The 20,435-nt window shown below is 57.8% G+C and overlaps 1 protein-coding gene across 5 annotated transcripts in view; it reads right to left on the bottom strand.

The window, feature by feature from the left end:
- Nucleotides 1–4,023: 4,023 nt before the first annotated feature.
- Nucleotides 4,024–20,435, bottom strand: part of KCNJ12 (potassium inwardly rectifying channel subfamily J member 12) — a 38,883-nt gene continuing 22,471 nt past the window's right edge. For 3 of the 5 annotated variants that reach the window (XM_070479254.1, XM_020914212.2, XM_020914213.2), the window contains exons 2-3: nt 14,595–14,706; nt 4,024–8,560 (exon numbers count right to left, since the gene is read on the bottom strand). In XM_070479254.1, coding sequence (XP_070335355.1) covers nt 7,216–8,499 — 1,284 coding nt within the window. In that variant the 5' untranslated portion in view covers nt 8,500–8,560; nt 14,595–14,706 and the 3' untranslated portion in view covers nt 4,024–7,215. Of the gene's footprint in view, nt 8,561–13,730; nt 13,954–14,594; nt 14,707–15,664; nt 15,742–20,435 lie in introns of those variants that run through there. The other 2 variants (XM_070479253.1, XM_020914211.2) reach the window with 2 other exon arrangements.

The raw sequence follows: 20,435 nt of genomic DNA, 5'->3' as shown, positions 1-20,435 counted from the left end.
CCTGTCTCCAAACTACTGGGCCCGCAGGGCTAGAACCCATGCCTGCACGCCCACCAGGGCTCGGGGAATGTACCTGGATGGAAGCATATACAGCTCTGTGTCCTCACCTCTAATGAAAAGTGACCATCCTCCTCTTTTACAGATGGAGGCAATTCTGCTGCCTGCAGAATGGCGGGGGGGTGGGGTTCTTTGCTCGTGACTTTCTGGGACCCCTGACAGTGAGGCTGTGCTCACCTCCAGGAAGCTGGCATAAACAATTAGTGAGGAAACATGGTTACTGTGTGCGTGTTCAGTCGATAATTCATATCTGACTCTTTGCGACCCCACAGACTGTAGTCCACCAGGCTCCTCTATCCATTGGATTCTCCAGGTAAGAATACTGGAGTGGGTTGCCATGCCCTCCTCCAGGGGGTCTTCCCGACCCAGGGATTGAGCCTGTGTCTCATTGGCAGGCAGGTCTTTACTAGCACCACCTGGGAAGCCTGTAGTTATTAATATCCCACAAACTTTTTTGTTTGTACTTTGGTAACTGTTCTGCACAAGGACGGGTTCCTTGGCAACCATAGGTCGTTTCATTTTGTGCACTTCTGAGAAGGACACCACCACACACACTGCGAGCCTGCAGGCACCCTGCAGCTGGGCCAACAAGGAGGCGGCCTCCTGGACTTGCTCCTCGGCCAACTCCATGGCAAGGCCCCAGGCCCCTCCCAGGACAGGTCACAGACAATTTCTCATGGTTCTTTTACATCTTCTGGGAGCAGCCCAAGCTGCCCAGCCCAAGCTGAGCACCTACAGGGAGCCAGGCACTGGTTACTCTGGGCGCTGGGGCTCCATTGTGAACAAGAGAGGACCAGAGTTCCTGCTCTGGAGAGGCTGCAAGGCCATCACAGAGGGCTGAGGAAGGCTGAGGTCTGGAGAAGGAGGTCAGCCTGCATGGGGCACTGTGTGGTCTTCCCCACCCCAGCCAAACCATTCCTTTTGCTTCTTCCTATGCTCTCACCCCAAGGGCCTTTGCTGGTGCTGACCCCACTCTGGGAAGCCCCTTCCCATACACCTGGGAAACCTCTACTCATCCTTCAGGTCTCAGAGGAAATGCCTCTTCCTCGGACACATCGGTCCCTCCAACAAGGCCGCCCCTGCTCTGTCCTTGGGGTCCGAGCATCCCTCTCGGGGGCTGGGCCCCGTGGCGGCGGCTGCCAGAGGTGTGTCTTTGCACCACCGGACGCCTGTACCGGCATGAGCCCGGTGCCCTGATGCTGGGTCATTGCCAGTAGATCTCAACTGCCCCTTCTCTGGAGAATCGTTCAGGTTAACCAGAGCCACCTGGGCCCGAAAGTGCTGAGAGGCTGGGCCTCCCTGTGCGAAGGGGCCACGGTTCACACGCCTGAACCCAGGGTCAGGCTGGCTGGCCCTCAACTGCTCCACATCTGCCTTTCAGTTCCTCTCCTGCTTCTACTGCTTCCTTTGCCAACTCCCCAGATCCTCCCCCTGCCTCCACTGAGTCACGTGCACATGGATCTATTGCAGGCTCACATCACTGAATGTCTGTCCCCTGACCCCCTAGAGTGATGTCAGGACCTGGGCCTATCCTGCTTCCTCCCAGGGCTCCAATGCCTGGCACACAGTGGCAATACATAAATGCTAATGGAGGAATAGATGGGGCTTCTGTTTCTCACACAGGGAAACTGGGGCCCAAAGATGGCCGATCATAAACATTTAGGAGGCAGAAGGCCTTTGAGACCCCAGCCCAGCCTTGGGTAAGGACGACTCCTCCTGTGCTGTCTCAGCAGCACTGACAAGAGGGGGCCCAGGGCCCTCAGTGGGCTCAGACTCTGGAGCGCCAAGCTCTCCACCCTCCCTGCCCCCAGACCGAGCCACTCTCTTCCCAGCGTGGCTGGTGGCTGGGCTCTGCCCACGCAGAGTCAGGGGGAAGGTGGGAGCAGGGGCAGCAGGCTGGTGAGACCTGAAGGCCCCACTCTGGGTGGGAAACCCACAGAACCCGCCCTCCGCCCACCCATCTTCCATCAGATGAACACATAGGGAGCACATCTTACCCTGCTTCTGGCACTAGGCCCTCAACAGTGGGTCGAAACACACCATCCTTGCCCACGGGGAGCCTCTGCAGAAGGCCAGGAAGGATGGGGAGGTGAATCTAGAGGAAGGGTGAGGGGGTGAGGGGAAGGGTTGTCCAGGCAAAGGGAATAGTCCTTGCGCAGACCCTGGAGTGGGGACAAAAATGTGCTTTCAAGGGACTAAAGGAAGGCAGGGTGCCTGGAGCAGAGGAGGGGGATGAGGTGGGCAGGATGAAGGCAGGTTGGACGGACAGGACCCAGTGCGGAAGGAAGCCAGGGAAGGCTCACAGGCAGTGGGTGAAAGGCCGGCCTCTGGTTTGGGGACCACTCTGGTCCTGGGGGAGAGTGGCTTGTGGGAGGGGAAGGGGGTGTCCTTTGGTGACACTGCTGTGACCTCTACTCCTTGGCACTGAAGAGAAACCCATTTCCAACTTCCTCCCAAGTCGCAGGCCCCCCCAACAGAAGGTGGACTTGGGGAGACCCTCTAACCAGGCTGTCGGTCCTGACTAGGAGGGCGGTGGCCTCTGCGTCCAATGACCAGACATGAGGCCCACATGGGGCGCTGGGGCTTGAGGCCTAGCTGTGACCCCAGGTCAGATAACTACCCTCCTGCTGCCCTTGGGCAATGCCCTCAACGACCCTGAACTGACCTCCTCCAGGACAGTAAGCCTGTCCCCTTATCTCAGATTTTCTCCACCCCCTCAACCCATTTTTACCTGTTTTAGGGAAGATTCCAAGGTGGACTCATTTCATCCTCTGGGAGGCGGGAAAGAGTAGAGGCAGCTAGTGGGCACGGCTACACACGGATGGAGGTCTGATGACTTGTGTTCCAACCCAAGGGCACGATGTCAAGGCTCTCGCTGAATTAACAGGCCCTCTCCTTCACTCCCCAACAAATCTGCAAGCTGGCTGCTGTTAGGAACACCCTTCTCCACCAATGGGGAGATTGAGGCCAGAGGGGTAAGGAAGCCACTCTTGACTGGTGAGCAAGCGTGTGGCCTGGGGTTGGACTGAGTCAGGACTGGCCTGAGGGACTCCTCCTGCCTGGAGGCCCAGCCTGGAGGTGCTTTGGCGAGAACTCTCGGGGGTGGGGGTGTCGGGGGTTGGCAGGGAAGGCCATAACTGGCTTAGATTCTGGCATTGGGACCCCAGGGAAAGCTTCAGGGCCAGAGGAGGAGAGCACCCACCCCCCTCATCAAGCCAGCCACCTCGGTCCAACCCGTGGGAACATGGACCAAGAAGACTTCACAGGCACCACAACCCCTTCCCCCAACCCGGCTTCCTCTCCAGCGGCCCGGAATCATTGTGTGGATCTTCACTGACACAAAGGGATCTCCACTCAGGGAAAGTTTGGGCAAAGGGAAGGATTCTTTCCTTGGGGGGTTCTTCCAACGGAGACCCTCGAGGCGACGATATTCTTAGCCCAGAACAGACCAGCGCGTCCACACTGCAGCCGCAGGTGTCTGCCCTCTGTAGCCCCACCGCCCCCACTTCAACCCCTCTCAGCTCCCCCACAGCGGTGGGAGCCAGGCCTGCCTCATTATGGGGGCACACATCAGCCCTGCCCTCGCCAAACCCTTGCGGGAGAAAGGGAAAGGGAGGCACAGGCCTGGGGAGGACCCTGCAGGGGCCCAGGGCCCAGCTGTGGTGGCTGGCTGGCACACTTGGGCCAGGTCACAGCCTGAGGAGCACGCAGGGGTCTGCAAGGAGGCCGCTTCTGTCCTCTCTGTCCTCCCTCATCGGCCTCTGGGGAGTGCCCCCCAAGTCACAGGGTGTTGGGTGGGGTGGGGGGCAACATGAGGGGCAGTGTGCACCATACCAGGCAGGGCCTTTAAACACATGTCTGCACACGGTGCCGCTCCAGGAGGCTGAAATGAGTGTAGTGTGGTCTAGTCTCTTGGCCTGCATCTCCAGACACTGCTGTGTGTTGAAAATAACATGAAAATTCTCCTCGTTTCACCATTTAAAATATATTTGACGTCGATTTGACCTTTGCAGGGGCCTCCTTCCCATCAGGTCCCCTGCCCCCACTGGGACCCTCTGGGGGCAGGGACTGGGTGGCACAGCACCAGCAGGTATGGCAGGCAGGGGCACCATGTTCTGAGAAACACACCTGTGCCTGACCGAACATGAGCGGTCTGCAGACACACACATGCCACCCTCGGTAGGCAGGTGCAGCTCTGCTGCCGGAGCCCGGCTCATGCATGTATGTGTGTTTGTGGACAGATGCACCCGGGCCTCCTAACATGCAGTCATGTACAGATGCTCACTTTTGGAGGTGGCACACTCACACACTTGTGTGGCGGTCACTTTGTGCCAACGTGCACAGAAGTCTCACCCTGTCACCCGTGCTCCTTACATGCCCACGTGGACAGAATCAGGGCAGAGGGCTGGTGGGACCACAGCTGGCGTCCGTCCTCAGTGCTGTGTGCCCAGCCCCATAGCATGGAAACATATTAACCAACAAACATACAAACAGACCCATGGGTAAATACACACGTAGCATCATCCACAGACACCACCTGCGCGGATTCACACACACGTGGAGATGGTCGTGGGCACACATTTGCAGGACACTCCCATGAACAGACTCGAGCACTTCCAGGAAAAGCCATCACTGGACACACCTCACCGGCACACGGATGAGATGACTCAACATGGGAATTCACACCTCGGCTCTCACACACTTGGCTCCAGGCCCCTCTCCACATAAGCAGCTTGCTTTCTCAGGGCAGAGGGCACCTTGGGCAGCTCCAGTCTCCGCACCACCAGGCCCAGGCTGCCAGGAAGCCTCTTGGAAATACCACTGCCAGGGGGCGGGGGCAGAGCAAGTTTGTACACCCACCTGTATAGCACACAGGCCACATGTGACCTACACGTGTGCCCACAGACTCCCACACAACACACGTGCTCACACACACAGCACATGGCACTGAATACCCAGTGAGTTCACACACCATACCCCACACACAGGCACACACACCCCAGGGACCACCTGATCCTGCCTCTGCACACACAGCTCCTCCATCTGCCCTCCTGCTTCAAGGGCACTAAAGAGGAAGACTATTTTGGTCTTTAGCACAAGCAATAAATAAATAAATAAACACAGAGGAGGCAAAAAGCAGATAGTGGAGTTTGAAAACACAGCATCTGCCTTTGGTGAGAGATGAAAGGCAGCTCGGAGTGGCCCCCCTGCAGAGTCTGTGGCCTGAGCCGTCCAGCGTGAGCCTGGGAGGTGGACAGGCCTGAGAGGAGGTGCCCCAGGCCACTCGAGACAGCTGGGGCCTGGGTGGGGTGCGTGAGGGCTGGCCCGGCAGGCTTATGTGCCAGCCCCCAGCGACCAGGGCCATCTGCTGCCCTCATGGGTCCCGCGGGGACTCCACACCCCCCAGGACTAAGGCTGAAGAAGCCCGGGCTCAGGGCTGGGAATTAGAAAGGCCCATCCAGTAGATCTTGAGCGGAAGGGCCGCTTCCATCTGCCTCGGATTGACCCTTTTGACTATTCCTGACTGAAAGTTAGGGTGCGATCTGAGGCCAGAGCAGGGCTGTCTGGGTGGGAATGGACAGTTGGTGCCAGGACCCCGCATGGCCCCTGACCTTGGGGCAAGCCTCCAGCCACCTCAGGGTGGGAGGAGGGGAGGGGCCGGAGTCCTAGCACCTCCTGGTCATGAGTTGTCCCACAGCACCTGGGCAGGTGGGCTGGGGAGATGCCTGCTCTCTAATGACTGAATAGCCCAATCATATGTGAGCACAATGCTCTCAGCAGTCCCAGGAAAGAGCCAGACTCCATCCTGACACCTGGCCCCTGCCAGCTGCTTTCTCCAAGAACAAGCCTGTGCTGGGCAGCTCTTGGGCTGGCAGAGCCAAAAGCCAGTGACAAACAAGGAACCCAAGCCTCTACCCGACCCAGAGGTGTGTGCTGACAAGCTCACCCTTCCTAGGGCACTCCTGTGTGTTCAGCATCAGGGCACAGCCTGGCTGGGCCCCACCCGGGCACACCTGCACTGCTCGCCTTGGGAGGGTGGGGTGCCAGGTCAGCCCAACCTCTGCAGACAGAGGAGTATGGTGGAGTCGGGGGCTGTGGAGAGGATGCGTGAATCCAATAAAAACAGTGACAATTGGAGCCAGACTCCCAGGGTCTCTAAGGCACGACTCATGCTGGGGCCCCGTGGGGATGGGACTGAAACACTTCCTTGGAGTTGGGGAACCCAGCTCTCCTTCCCATGGAGCCATCCACCCCCACAGTTCTGGGGAAGGGGTAGAGGCCGCTGGGCAGAAAAGGAAAGAGAGAAACAGGAGAACCCGGCAGGTCAGGGTGGGAGGTGGCTGGGGGTTAGGTCCCATCCCGGCCCTGAGACACGCCTCACCGGAGGCACAGAGTCAAACTTGGAAGTTCTTCCCAGACTCTTCCTGGCCCTTGCCCCCACCCCAGTAACACTGGAAGGCTTCCATTAGGATCATTAACATGGTCTCGGTATTGCCATCACAAACGAAATCCAATTCACTTTGTGAGCATAAAGAATGGGGGTGAGCCCCATGTCTACCCTGCAGGCTGCACCATCAGGCACATGCGCTATCTTCACGGAAGAGAGGCCTGCCCAGCATTGGGAACTTGCTGGAAACTCCACTCAGCTGCTTGCACCCTAGCAGACAGAATTCTAACTGTCCTTCTTTCCACCCCCCCAACAAATTATAAAAATCAATCACATGTTAATTTTTTTTTTTTTGTAAACAGTCTTACTCAAACTAAGATTGAGAAAGCCAAAACTGGTGTTTCTCCCCAAGGTAAAAACCAGTGAGGCGCCCTACTGCCTACTGGCCTTCGCCCGCAGAGGTCGGGTGGCTGGTCAGCTGTCTCTGGACAGCCTGCAGCTCCCTCCTCAGGCAAAAGGCCCTGGCTCCTGCAGACCAGTGCCCAGAGGCCACCTCCCCACCCATGGGCCTGCCCCAGCCCCGGAGGCAGCACAAACCACCCACTCTCCTGCCAACATTCACAGGCGTTGTAAAGAAACATAAAACATCTAAAACGCTACTGAGTCTGCAACCAGGGCCCAAGCTCATCCCGCTCAGGCCCAGAGACCTCGAGGGGCTCAGGCCTCTCCTTGGCGGGGCAGATGCTGCACCTCGGCTGACCGACGGCAGCTCAGATCTCAGACTCCCGTCTGTAAGGCCGCTGGTCAAGGGCTGTGCCGGCCTGCGGCCTGTCAAAGTCGCGCCTGGCCTGGGGGCCGAGGCTGTCTTGCTCTCCGTCCACCTCGTCCTCCTCGTCACGGCTCAGGAAGGCCAGCTCATTCTCGTAACAGAAGGAGTTGGTGCTTGGCAGCAGGAACTTGTTCTCCACCAGGTCCTTGGCACTGCAGCGGGGCGTGGATGGCACCTCGTATGTCTTGTGGAAATGCGAGTAGTCGATCTTGTACTGGTTCTTCTCCTCAAAGAGGACAGGCTCAAAGCGGTGGCCCCACAGGATCTCGTTGGCCAGGTAGGAGCTGCGGGCCTGCGTGGTCATGGCCGTGGCCTCCACCATGCCCTCCAGGATGACCACGATCTCGAAGTCATCCGTTTCCAGGTCCTGCCGGCTGATGCCGAACAGAGGGCTGGCCTCGTCAATCTCGTGCAGGATGGTGATGGGAGACACCAGGAAGATGCGGTCCAGGCCCTTGTCAAAGCCGACATCAATGTCGATCTGGTCCAGCGGGATGTACTCGCCCTCCTCCGTGACCCGGGGCTTGATGAGCTGGGCCCGCACGTGGGCCTCCACGATGTGGCTCTTGCGTAGGTTGCCCACGCGCCACATGAGGCAGAGCTTACCGTCACGCAGCGCCACCACCGCATTGTGGCTGAAGAGCAGCGTCTGTGCGCGCTTCTTGGGCCGCGCCATCTTGGCCATGATGGCGCCAATCATGAAGGAGTCGATGATGCAGCCCACGATAGACTGCGCCACCACCATGAACACGGCCACCGGGCACTCCTCAGTCACGCAGCGCAGCCCGTAGCCGATGGTGGTCTGCGTCTCGATGGAGAAGAGGAAGGCCGCCATGAAGCCGTGCACCTGCAGCACGCACGGCGTGCGCCCGTGCGCCTCCGCGGGCTCCAGGTCCCCGTGGGCCACCGCAATGACCCAGAAGATGACCCCGAACAGCAACCAGGAGGCGAGGAAGGCCAGCGAGAAGATGAGCAGCATGTAGCGCCAGCGGATGTCCACGCACGTGGTGAACATGTCCGCCAGGTAGCGCTGCGACTTCTCATCCATGTTGGCGAACTCGATGTTGCACTGGCCGTTCTTCTTGACGAAGCGATTCCGGCACCGGCGCCGCGTGTGCACCTTGCCATTGCCGAAGCCGTTGGCGCCCGACATGGTCACCAGGTGCAGCCCGTCCTCCTCTGAAGATACGATGCTGTAGGGGTTTGTGCGGCCGGACGCAGTCATCCAGGAGGTGGGGGCAGCGGGACCCCGCTCGACCCCAGACTGGCTCAGGGTTGGGCAGCTCCTGCAACAGACAGGAAGGCAGGGCTGATGGTGGTGCTGGCCTGGTAACCGCCGCCCTCCCCTCCGCCACCTCCACGCTTCCGACCCCGGCCCAGCCATGGTTGCGGATACCCAGAATCACCCACAACCAGCTCCTGGTCCTCCCTTCCATCTTAGCCACCTCCTTGCCTTCCTCCTTCCTCTCAGCTGCTCCAGACAAGAACCCTGGGTTCTTCCTCAGTCCCCCTTTCTCCCACCAAGGGCTCTGCTTTCCAAAATATTCAGGATTCAGGATCCATCTCCTTCTTCTACCCTCCTGGCCTGAGTCCTTGAAATCACCCACAAAGACCAGCCTGAAAGCCACCATGCTGGCCTTCCTGCTCCCACCCTGGTGCGAGTGCTCATGGCAGCCACCAGGAGTCAGTCCATATCGTCTCCAGCCTTGCCCTTGCTCACCCCGGGGCCCACCTGGACACCCTCCTCCAAGCCCTGGCTTTGATGCCTCGGGGGCATCTCCCAGGGCCTCCCTACGCCTGAGAAAACTATACACCCCCCAGAACCCCACTTGACTCCCACACATTCCCCCTGACCTCCTAACACTAGTGACCACAACAACAGCTTGCTCGGGCCTGCACAAGCCATCCCACCATGAGACCACCAGCTCCCTGAGTACAGGGGTTTGCTGTTTGTTCACAGCAGTTTCACTCTTGGGGCCTGGGCCTGGGCCTGGGCCTGATGGACACCCAAAGCTGGACCCACCACCCTCCTGACACTCACACTCTCCCTCAGGTGCCTATTCTCACTGCCCATAAGCTAGGCCTGTGGCCTCCCCATCACCAAAGGTGGCTAGAAGGGGGCCCATGAGTCAGCCTCCCCGGGGGTCACTCACTGCTGACCTCAGCCTGGGGACCTCTGCCACCCCTGCCTTCCTCAGCTCTAAATAAGAGCATGTGGGGAGCACTCAGAAGAGTCCTCATCCTCAGCCCACTCAGCACAGCACCTGGTTGGCAAACACACTCGCACACTGGGCAGTCCCAGGCCACACCCCACGGCACTGTTCCCATGGCCAGACAAACCCTGTTCTCACTGCTGGGGGCAAGCATCCAGGCCCCAGACGCACAGGTAGCCGCCCCTCCCCATGGCCCTGCTGGCTCTGGGGCAGCATCTGTAGACAGGAGATCCCAACTCCACTTGGCCCCATGGGTGGGCACTAAGGCCATGTGGCTGTCAGGCACCAAGCGGGAACGGCATAGCAGGGCACTGATGGGCCCCATGCACCCCTCCCCGAACCACAAACCAGTCACACCACGAGGTCAGAGTCAGACAAGCCTGGGAGCGCTTGAGTGCACTAAGATGCTGAGGCCCCAGAGAAGGTCCCAGGGCAGCCGGTCCATGAGGAAGAGAATGGAGGTGACAGCCAGGAGGTGGCAAAGTTGGGATCAGCCCTGGTCTGTGGGACAGGGTACAGCCAGAGCTGCAGAGAGGGCACCACCTCTGACCTCTGCTCCAAACACCTGGGAGAAGGTGAAGGTGGAGCCCACTCAACCAGCCAGGCTGCAGACCCCTCCGGGCTCCGTCCAGTTGCCAGTGTCACTCGATCCCCAGGTCTGGCAAGTACACAATGCTCCCAGCTCATCCATCCACAGGGAGAGCAGGCCAGACCCGTCAGCAAACACTCCTGGGTCACTCCTCAGCAGCCCAGGTAACTACTGTGGCTATTTCTACACTCTGGATGGAGTTTCAGAGAGGTCAAGTGACTTTCCCAAAATCACATAACCACTAAGCAGGAGAACTGAACTCAGAACTACTTCTGTCTGACACAAGGTCTCTCAGTGTGGGGACCCCAGGCTCTGCAGCAGCTCTCCTCACACTGCCATTCTCCCGTACAGATGCTCCAGCTGACTACCTCACCCTGGGTCTGAGGAGCTGAGGCCCGAGGCTATAATGGTGGGCACTGCTTCTGCCTGGGCCAGCAGGCAAGGAGCTGGTGGTGGGGGTACCCCAGGGACTGTGCCTGGAAGACAGCCCAGCCCAAGATTCCTGGGCCTTCCAAGCGGAGGTGACCAGAAGCCGGCAGCATGCCACCGGATTGCAAGGGGCAGGTCTGTGTGGCCAGGAGGACTTGTGGGATGTCCAGCAGATCACGGCTGCTTTGGGTAAGGCTCTGAGCAGCTTGAGGCCTGTAATGGGGACAGAATCAAAAGAATCAAAGGCCAGGAGAGCCCAAACTGGCACGACTGTTCCCAGCAGCTGGGCAGCCTCACATGGAGTCTGTGACTTGGCCAGCTCCCAGGCAGGTGGCGGGTGTCACAGTGACCACTGGCATCTCTGCCTGGGCTGGGTGCCTATGCCCCACCCAGACCTATTCTATTGATGTTTCTCCTAAAACCATAGAGAAAATCCACAGGCCACATTCACAGCCACTCCCCCACTATTCAGAGCTGGAAACTGGTACTTGGAGCAAAGTCACCCAGGCAAAGACCCCCGGAAGCCAAGGAGCAGAGACACAGCAGACAGCTCTGTGTGTACATGTGTGCCTGAGATGCCAGGGGTGTAGGAAGTCCTCGCAGGCACTTGGTGAACACACCACCACAAAGAACGGCTGAAAAAAGGACCCACAGTAGGAGCCCTGGCACCACAAACTTACCAAATATCCAGGGACCCTCCATACGCAGAAGGCAAGGGTGCAGGGCTCTGTGGTCTTTAAGGGCTTGGTTTAAGAAATGTGGGGGATGTCCCTGGAGGTCTAGTTGCTAGGATTCTGCACTTCCACTGCAAGGGACCTGAGTTGGATCCCGTCTCTGGTCTGGGAACTAACATCCCAAAAGTTGTAGGGCATGGCCAAAAAAAAGAAAAGTGGGACAATATCCTCAACAAGGGAAGTACAGGCCTATCTGGCTCCTGCTCAACGGGTGCATATGGTTAGATTAGACAGACAGGAAGCTAGATTTGCTTTGCTGGAAGAGGCCTTAGCAAGCTAGGAGGCTTGCTCTCCATTTTATAAGTGGGAAAACTGAGGCTGAGAATTGTTCCGGTCACAAAACACCTCGTGGGCCAGGATGAGATACATAACAAAACAATAGTTAATACCACAGCAGTTGGAAGCCCAGGTTGACTGGCGGGGATCCTAGATGTTGCTAGGAGGGGAAGGGGAGGCACTGGGATCTCCCACCTGAGCCGGGACAGGTGACTACAACAGTGCAGGTGGGGTGTGAGGCACCCCCAGTGGGCTGGACCCAGAGACCCCCAAGGGGAGGCAAACCTGTCCTGATCCCAGCGTCTCCAGAGCCGGCATGCCCGCCGGCCACAGCACCCACACACAGAGGCTCTGGCACCCAGAAGGCTCAGTGTACCAGCAGGGACTGGGCTGGGAGCTTTTAGGCAGGCAGCTAACACATGACTACCGGTGGGGCCGAGTCATCAGGAGGTGCCTCCGGATGGAGTGGGCCACCCTCTGCCAGGTCCCCTGAGGCTCTGGGCCTCAGGTTTCTGCAGCATCTGAGAGGAGACCGGGGTGAAGCCAAGAAAGCACTGACTAGTTGGGTCAATAGAGGGATCACTGAGGAGGCGCTCAATGTCCCCCTCCCTGGGAGCTTCCCAGGTGGCAGGACCCCTTCAGAGGTGTGAACAGAGTGATTAGTATTTGTCAGGCACTTACTACCTGCCAGGCACTAAGAGCTCAAACAGCTCATGTGATCGCTTCTTTTGACTTTCTGGGTGAGGAAACTGAAGCTCAGAAAGCTTGAGTCATTTACCCAGGGTCACATAGCCTTTCATAAGTGAGTACCTAGGGTGGGGGGTTGAAGAGAACTCAACTCCCCATCTCTTTATCTCGTCCAGGCCCCAAGGCCAGATTGTGGACATGACACTGTATTCCTAGCCTCAGTCCTCAGGGTCCCTGCAATGCCACATGGTGATAGGACACAAATAGCCCCTCTCTCAGCACACAAAAGCAGAGGCAAGACCCTCACCAGCACCCCTGATCTATGGCCATTCAGGCCCTGCTTGGAACCCAGAGAAGGAGCACTCACTACCTCATGGTCAAGTCCTTACAAGTCCGTGGTCAACTGGAAGAATCCTTACAAAGCACTTGTCTCAGGGAAAGCCAGCATGTAGCCTACCAACACATCCTTCCCAGTCCATCCCCAAGGCAGACATCATTAATCCATCACAGAGCACTTTCTCTCTACAGCCTGTGGTGGCCGTGCCCTCTTTTCCAGTCCAGACACTATCTATCTGACTCAGCACAAGGGCTTGAAAAATGCAACCCTTCATCCGCAGGTGGGGAGATGGAGGCTCTGAGAAGGGTGCCCTCACTCAGTCAAGAGGGAGCAAGAGGTCTGGGCCAGACTTGGGGCCAGGAGCAACTCAGGGTGCAAAGGTGGGACAGGGGCATCCCTGGGGTGGGGAGGGCAGGCTGGCACCTCAGAGTCCAGTAAGCAGGCTAAGGCTGGTTGGGGAGAGCCCAACACCTCTGCCCTTACAGTCTGGGGTGATGATGGCCATCTCCTGTGCCTGCCCACCTTTCCCAGACACAGTCCTACCCCAGATGTCACCCTCAGGCTGTAAACATTTGGAGTCAACACTGTGCAGGCCTTCAGGGTGGGGCCCCTGCAAGGTCCATGTGAGGTCTGAGGAGAGCTGTGTACTGGTGATGGGCCTGGCTGACGCTCAGCTGTCCCTGGGGCCTCCCCACTTCCAGGCCCACCTGCCCAGTTTCCAGCCACCAACATACAGTCTTTCTGCCTGTGCAGTGGCAAGCCAGGGACCAGCTCCCCACTCCAAAGAGCACACTTGGGGTGCCTGCTCTACTAAAGCTCGCAGGGCCCCTCAGGCCTGGGCCTTCCTCAGGCCTCTGGGCTGCTCCACAGCAGGGACTCCCAACCCTTAGCCCACCACCCCCACATCCTCCCAGCACCGCAGAGCCAACAGGGGGTAGCCCAACCATTTCCCCAGTCACCCCAGCAACAGGCCTGGCCATCTCCCTCCTCTTCAGCCCCCAAATCCACCCCCCCCCAGGTCCTATGCATTTTATCTCCTAAATGATCAAAGCCATCCACCCACTCCTTGCCCTATCTCCTAAATGATCAAAGCCATCCACCCACTCCTTGCCCACAGACCCCTCCTGTCCAGGCATTCCTATCTGGACACTGCAACAAGCTGCTTATGGATGTTCCTGTGGTGACCCTCACCCCACATGGTCCGGTCTCCAAATCACAGCTAATGGGAATGCTGGAAATCCATCGGTTAGGAACCAGTGGGAGCCCACCACTTCCCTGAGGCCCTTTTAGATTTCTCCAGCCCTGGGCTTCTTCTGTTAGGACCAGAAGGTGCTTTTCCACCTTGTGTGAGAGTTGGTTTTGCCTTGGCCCCATCTCTGGTCAATCTCAGAAGTCCAGAGAGATTGAGGAAGGCCTGGAACAGAGCAGGCACCCAGTAAATGTTTGCTGCTCAGACAAAGACAAGGGAATAAGCTGCTGAACAGAGGCATAGATGAGGAGATGGATGAATCAATGAATGAGGAGACCGTTACATGTACCAGTGGGTGGTCAAGCGTGTAGATGGATAAACGGGGCTGACAGGTGGATGGATGGATGGAGGATGACTAGAGGGGTGGATCAGTTAGGTGGGTGAGAAACATCTGGATGAGTTGGGTGAACAGATGAGTGGGTGGATGGATGTTTGAGTGGATTGGTGGATGGGTGGATGGACTGAGCGGATGGATGGATGGATGGACAGAGTGGGTGGATGGATGTTTGAGTGGATAGATGAATGAGTGGAAGGACAGATGAACAGATGAATCTATGGATGGGTAGGTGGGGGGGTGGATGGATGGATGAATGGGTGACTGGATAGCTGGCAGGGGAGGTGAATGGATGGAAGGATGGCTGGATGGGTTGGGTAGGTAGATAAAGAGTTGGATGGAAGATGGATAGAGGGTGGATGAGAGGTCACATAGGTGGGTGGATGGGTGGATGGGCAGGGGGGTAAAGAGATGAGTGCCTGGATGGAAGGATGACTGGGTGGACAGGTGCACATCTGTGACCCAATCTTACCTCTGGAACTCTAAGTAACGGTGCTCACCAAGCAAGTGACCATCTTCAAGGCTGCACTGGCAGTGGCTGCCATGTCCCCACCAGCTGGAGAGGCCTCAGTGGCTGGAAGACCCTGAAGTTGATAGAGCACAGTTACCATTCTCCTTGGTGGGGGGAGCTCAACAGTTATAAACTTCCACACAAACCCCCATTTCTGCTTGCTTTCCCAGAACCCTGTGGAAGGTGGAGGACCCTGTGAGTCTGTTCATAACAATGCTTCAGAACCAGAGAAAGGCAGTATGATGTGGGCCCCCAGAGAAAGTGACCACTGACAGTTACTGAATGCCTATTGCATGCCAGACACTTGGTAGGTGCTTCACAGATACCAACTCAGGCAAGCCTCACAACATCGGAACCCTATGTAGTTGGAGACACTGCTGCTCCTGCTGCAGAGACAGGGGCACCATGGTGGTTCTCCTCAGGCCACTGAGGACCTCAGGGTGCAGCCTGTGCACCCGGATACCTGCAGAGCCTTCAGCACACCAACCACTGAGGTCAGGGCAGTGAGCAGGGGGAAGGAGGCATCAGGGAGTCTTTGGAGGCGAGTCCACCTGAGATGTCCTCTGGCCACGGTGCCCATGCAGGCCACTCTCTCGCAGCCACCACTGGCGGTTGTCCACAGTCACGCTGGATCTTCCAGCTGGGATTAAGGGAACTGGTGGTGAGTCAGCCCCACATCACAAGCCTTCTGAGGCAGCACCAGTGGTGGGTTTAGAAGCATACAAACCCAGTTTCAGTAGCAACTCTGCCTCTCCTCATATGCCACCAGCTGTATGACCTTGGCTGAGTCACTTCCTGGCTCGGGGCACCTGCTCGAGCTTTTAGGAGGTGGCCTGGCTGGTCTCCCTTCACTCCGGGCTCACCTCAAGACACCCAGCCCTCAGCCCCCTGCTTCCCCATCCCTCATGGTTCCCAAAGCAGCAGCCAGGGGCCTTGCCATTGGCCCCTCTAAAACCGATGGAGGCTCGACCCCAGACTCCCATCAGGCAGCAGGACTTTTGACAGCAAGGACCAGTTCCAGGGCCTCTGACCTCTTGTCCTTCTCCTGGAGTGGACACCCACTGTGTCTGGCCCTGGGTGCTGGATTCCTGGCCTCAGTGATACTCCAATCTTCACAGCCCACCCTGAGGGATAGAAGGGAAAACTGAGGCTGAGAAGAGCGAGGTCACCAAGAGCTGGAACTCCGGGAGATAACACCCGGCCACGGGGAGGGCAGATGGAGGAGCGCCTGCCTCCCACTTCCTGGTGTCATTCGGCCTGCCTGCCCAGGGCTCTTTCAGCCTCTGCCTCCCTGCTCCCTAAAACGGGCTTTCTCCTGTGAGGGAAGCAAAACCAGCTCCACAAGGAGGAGGCGGAGCCTTCGAGCAGAGCAAGGAATTGCCCCGGGTCACAAAGACACAGAGTGAGCAGCAGGGACAAGAACCCAGGATCTGACACCCACCCAGCACTCCGTCTTCCCCTGCAGTGGCCACGGCCCATGAAACAGATGTGACCCCCAACCCTCGGAAGTTCACTAAACATGTTCCCGAGGTGGGGGTCCTTAGTCCTCAACAGGGAAGGTCAGCGCAGGGGCAGGGTCTTCAGCTGACGGGGATGACGTGACGTAACAGCGAGACTGTCCCTCGGCCTCCCAGCAAGCAAGGGGAGCCCTCCGCTTTTCCCCCAGGACCGTCCTGTCAGTCAGGGGCGGGTCCCTTCCCCTTCCTGCTCAGCTGTGCTCCAATGCCATGGGGGGAGTGCACTGGGCACAAGCCAGGCACCACCACCGCAGTCACCGTCCTCACCAATGAAAGCCTCCCCTGTAGGGTGGGGCTCAGGGACCAGCAAGCCTCAGCCCAGCATTCAGGGCCTGATCACCCCCTAGCTCCCAGTGGGAACTTCCCTGGCCTCAGGCTTCTCATCTGCAAAACGGGGAGGCTACAAAGAGGGTGTCCAGTGCAGCAGACGCACAGTAAATGCCGACTATCCCAGTGTTCTAAGAGGATGACACCCTCCTGTGTGGCCTGGTGTGTTGCTCTCAGGACGCACCCAACAGGCACTGAAACAGGAGAAGCCTGAACTCTGCAGGGGTTGGGTCTGGCCGCCCTGCCCCCACCCCCCAGCTCTGTGCCCGGGGTGTCATCTCTGGCAAGGGTGCCCAGTAAGTGCCGGCTACAGGAACCACAGCGACCACAACCCCTCAGGCCCCTCAGACTCTGTAGCCTGGAGACAGGGGCTGGATGCACTGACCACAAGGCTAGGCTGAGCCAAGTGGCCGGGAGGGATAAATGTCCACTCTCTGAGCCCCGAGGTGAAGCCAGGGCAGGAAGTTCTGGCCCCCAGTGTGGAAGACAGGTCATGCCAGGCACCAGGAAATACTTCCGAGGGTATTTTTATCTTGAGAACATCCTTCCACAAGGAGTGGGAGCAGGAGGGAGACAGCGTGTCCTTGGCCCCAGGCCCCTGGAAGCAGCAGAGGACAGAGGCTTCTGGTGCCCTTTGCTAGAGTGGCCATTATAGACTGCCCCATCCCTGGGCCTCCTTGGGTCCCGGGGCCAAGTGGAGCCAGGGGCGTCTTGGGCTTGGGTTACTCATGGGGCCCCCAGCTCTGCTCAAAGTCACTGTGTGACCTAGGGCAGGCCCCCATCCCTCTCTGGACCTCCCTCCGGGAGGCAAACTTTCCTGAGGGCTCGTTCACTGCTGGACTCAGCTGGGCACCAGGGGCTCTGTGATGGACCAGCAGCGTCTGTCAACAAGGGGCACCTCATCAAGCAGGAAGACAGCGAGCTAGGTAGCAGCCACAGCAGGCAGCATCAGAGGCACGGTCAGAGGCTTTGGAGGCCAGGGGAGGAGTGTGACCCAGTCGGGGGGCAGGGGACTCCCTGGAGAGGGCCCAGCTGAGACTGACCACAGCACTGCCAGGAGCACTTGGGGTCCAGAGAGCAGGGTGCCCATTGGCTCTGCTCCTCACACACTGGGCCTTGGGCAAAGCTTGCCCAACTCTGAACTCTGTTCCTACTACACACGAGGGGGCTGGCCCTTCCAGCACCTGCGTTCAGGATCCTAAAGATTTGGGGCTGAGCAGGGTGTAGAAAGAGACCCTAGAAGCAGGGAGGTGATGTGCTGAGTGCCTGAGCACTTCACACCAATGCATGTAGAAGCAGAGGTCCTGAGAGGCCCTGCACGTCATTTTAGTGAGTTTGGACTTGACCCCAAGGGCAATGGGGTGCCAGAGAAGAGTCTGAAAGTATAAAACCAGAGGCAGTATGGCTTGCATTCAACTCTTGTCTCTGTCCCTTCCTGGATGACCTTGAGCAAGTCATATAACTCTCTGAGCCCAGTTTTCTCACCAGTGAGATGGGATGAAGAATGTTATCTATTTCATGTGGTCATGATGGGTTTCATCAGGTTAGTACATGGAGCTGGAAATATGCTGGTCCCCCCATGCCTTCCCACCACCACATCTCTGAGCCTCTGACTTGCCCCGAAGGGGGAGGGTCACAGGTCCCTCCATGGAGGGCCTGGACTGGACTTCACTCCAAGCAGGAAGGGGAGAGCAGAAAGACAGGATGGGAGGGACCATGCGGTGAGCAAAGGCACTGTGGTGTCTGTTTTCCTTACAGCTGTAATTTATCAATCTTCAATTTAACTCTCAAAACATTTTCTAAGTGTGCGCAGGAGAGCAGAGACCTGAGACAAAGGGACAAGAAACACCCTGGGACATGAAAGGCCACGAAACAAAAGGTTGGAAAATTGGCCACCATAAAAATATTCATGATATTGCTTATTAAAATGCATTATAAGCAAAACGAAAGGTAAATGATAACGTTTGCTATAGAAAGGGCTGATATACTTAGTATATAAAGGGTTCTTATAAATCAACAAGAGAAAAGGACACAGTGGGAATGTGAACCTCCCATCCTCAGTTGGGGATGTCTCAGAAATGTCCACACCCAGAGCCTCAGCCTGGGCTGGGCCCTCACCTCAGAAAGCCCTGCTCTGCATTTCATCCTTCAAGTTCCAAGGATGCCTCCTCTACGAAGCCTTTCAAGATTTCCCTGGGTCCCCTGCTGCTCCCTGCCAGATCCCGGCAGCACATTTCTTAGAACCCTGGAATCGAATGCCTAGCTTCTGCTGAGTGCCTGGCACTGCACCCAAGAACAGTCCAGGTGAGATGGCCCACATGTCTTTGAGCAAGGAGGAAGTAAGTTGCAGAAAGAAGCATTGTGTCCACCATCAGCAGGCCTTGTGCAGCAGATCCAAGCCCCGCACCCACGACCTGGCCTCTGTCCCTCTGCGTCCAGCCACCTCCTCTCTAAGGAGCCCTCCTGACCGAGGGCCACCTTGCTTCACGGCAGGCTGGGCGCAGTGTGAGGCCTTCCAGCCAAAGGTCAGGCAGGACACAGCCTGACTCCCGGCCTCAGTGCCCCATGGACCTGGACGCTTGCTAGGGGAGCAGAGGGACAGTTGTTTTCTCAGCTTCCCTCTTCTCCCTGTCCTCATCTTGTAAATCTGGCTTTATTTTGGGAACAGAAGATTCACCAGGAAGGCCTGACAGACCTCTGAGGTCCAGGGTTCACCCTGGGATGGGCCTGAGGCTGTGCTCTGAGATCAGGAGTCCAGGAACAGGGTGGGCTTCTGGACGACCCATCATTCCACCCAGGATCCTCTGGAGAGCTGGGCTCCAGGAGCAGAACCGAGGCCTTGGGCCTCCACCTGCTCGATGGACAGGGCATTCACTCACTCGGCAGACGCTGCCTGGGCCTCCACTGCATGCAGATGTGGTGCTCAGGCCCAAGATTGCGTGGGGGCAAGGCAGACAAAAACCACGCTGGAGAGGAAAGAATAGAGTCATACCCGAAGCAGAATGGGCACAGGAAGACCTCTGAGGGGACGACATGGGACTTGAGGCCTGCAGGAGGAGACAGCAGCATTCTTGGAAATATGAGCTAGGACAAAGCCCTTGAGGCTGGGATGTCACTCCCTGTGCTCAGGGAACTGGAGGGAGGCAGCGGGGCTAGAGCTGCGTGTGCTGGGGCACCCAAGCCTCCTCTTTCTCATCTGCCAGCAGTAAGAACAATCCATGCCCCAGAAATGGCTTTTGGAGGAAACACTCCCACATCCTGCCTTGCTCGAGGAGACTGAGGCTCAGGGTGGGAAGGCAGCAAGCTAGAGGGCATCTGACCCTCTGACCCACACAGCCTCACACTGGCTTCCGCCACAGACGCTTTTCCAACCCTAACAACTGGAACTGTGCACCCACGTGGACACTGTGACACGTGCTACTTCCACTCACACTATGGTTCCTTTGGATAGTCACAACAGACTCGGGCTAAGAGAGGGTGAACACCATGCCCAGGGTCACACAGCTGGTACACCAGAGCTGGGTAGGAATCACTGGAGTCCAGATTCAGGGCCATGGAAACCAAGACTCAGGCACTGACCACATGTCTGGCCCCGATGTCTCCAGGAAAAACCACAGTTTTCTCCAAGGGGCTCAGGACTGCCTCCTACAGGAAGCTTTCCCTGGCTGCTTCTCCTTCATGGCAAACCAGTACTGTGGGAAGGCAGGGGCTGCAGAGAGCCCAAGACTAGGGGACAGGGGCCTGGCGTCTGGACCATATTAGGCCCAGCTGTGCTGTGTGGCCTTGAGCCACTGACCCTCTCTGAGCCTGTGCCCAGGAAGATGAGGTAGATTGTGGGGGCGGTTTCCCCAAGAGCAGGAAGGGTGGCCACTGAGAGCCCCAGGAAAAGCTTTCTCCTACCTGGAACTTTTATTTAGCACCAACTGTGTGCACCTTTCAACAATCCTGAGACTCTGCC

The sequence above is a fragment of the Odocoileus virginianus genome, chromosome 17, assembly GCF_023699985.2.
Source record: "Odocoileus virginianus isolate 20LAN1187 ecotype Illinois chromosome 17, Ovbor_1.2, whole genome shotgun sequence".
NCBI classification, from domain to species: Eukaryota; Metazoa; Chordata; class Mammalia; order Artiodactyla; family Cervidae; genus Odocoileus; species Odocoileus virginianus.
The sequence above is the reverse complement of the archived record's forward strand: the minus strand, read 5'-3'. Positions and strand labels throughout refer to the sequence as shown.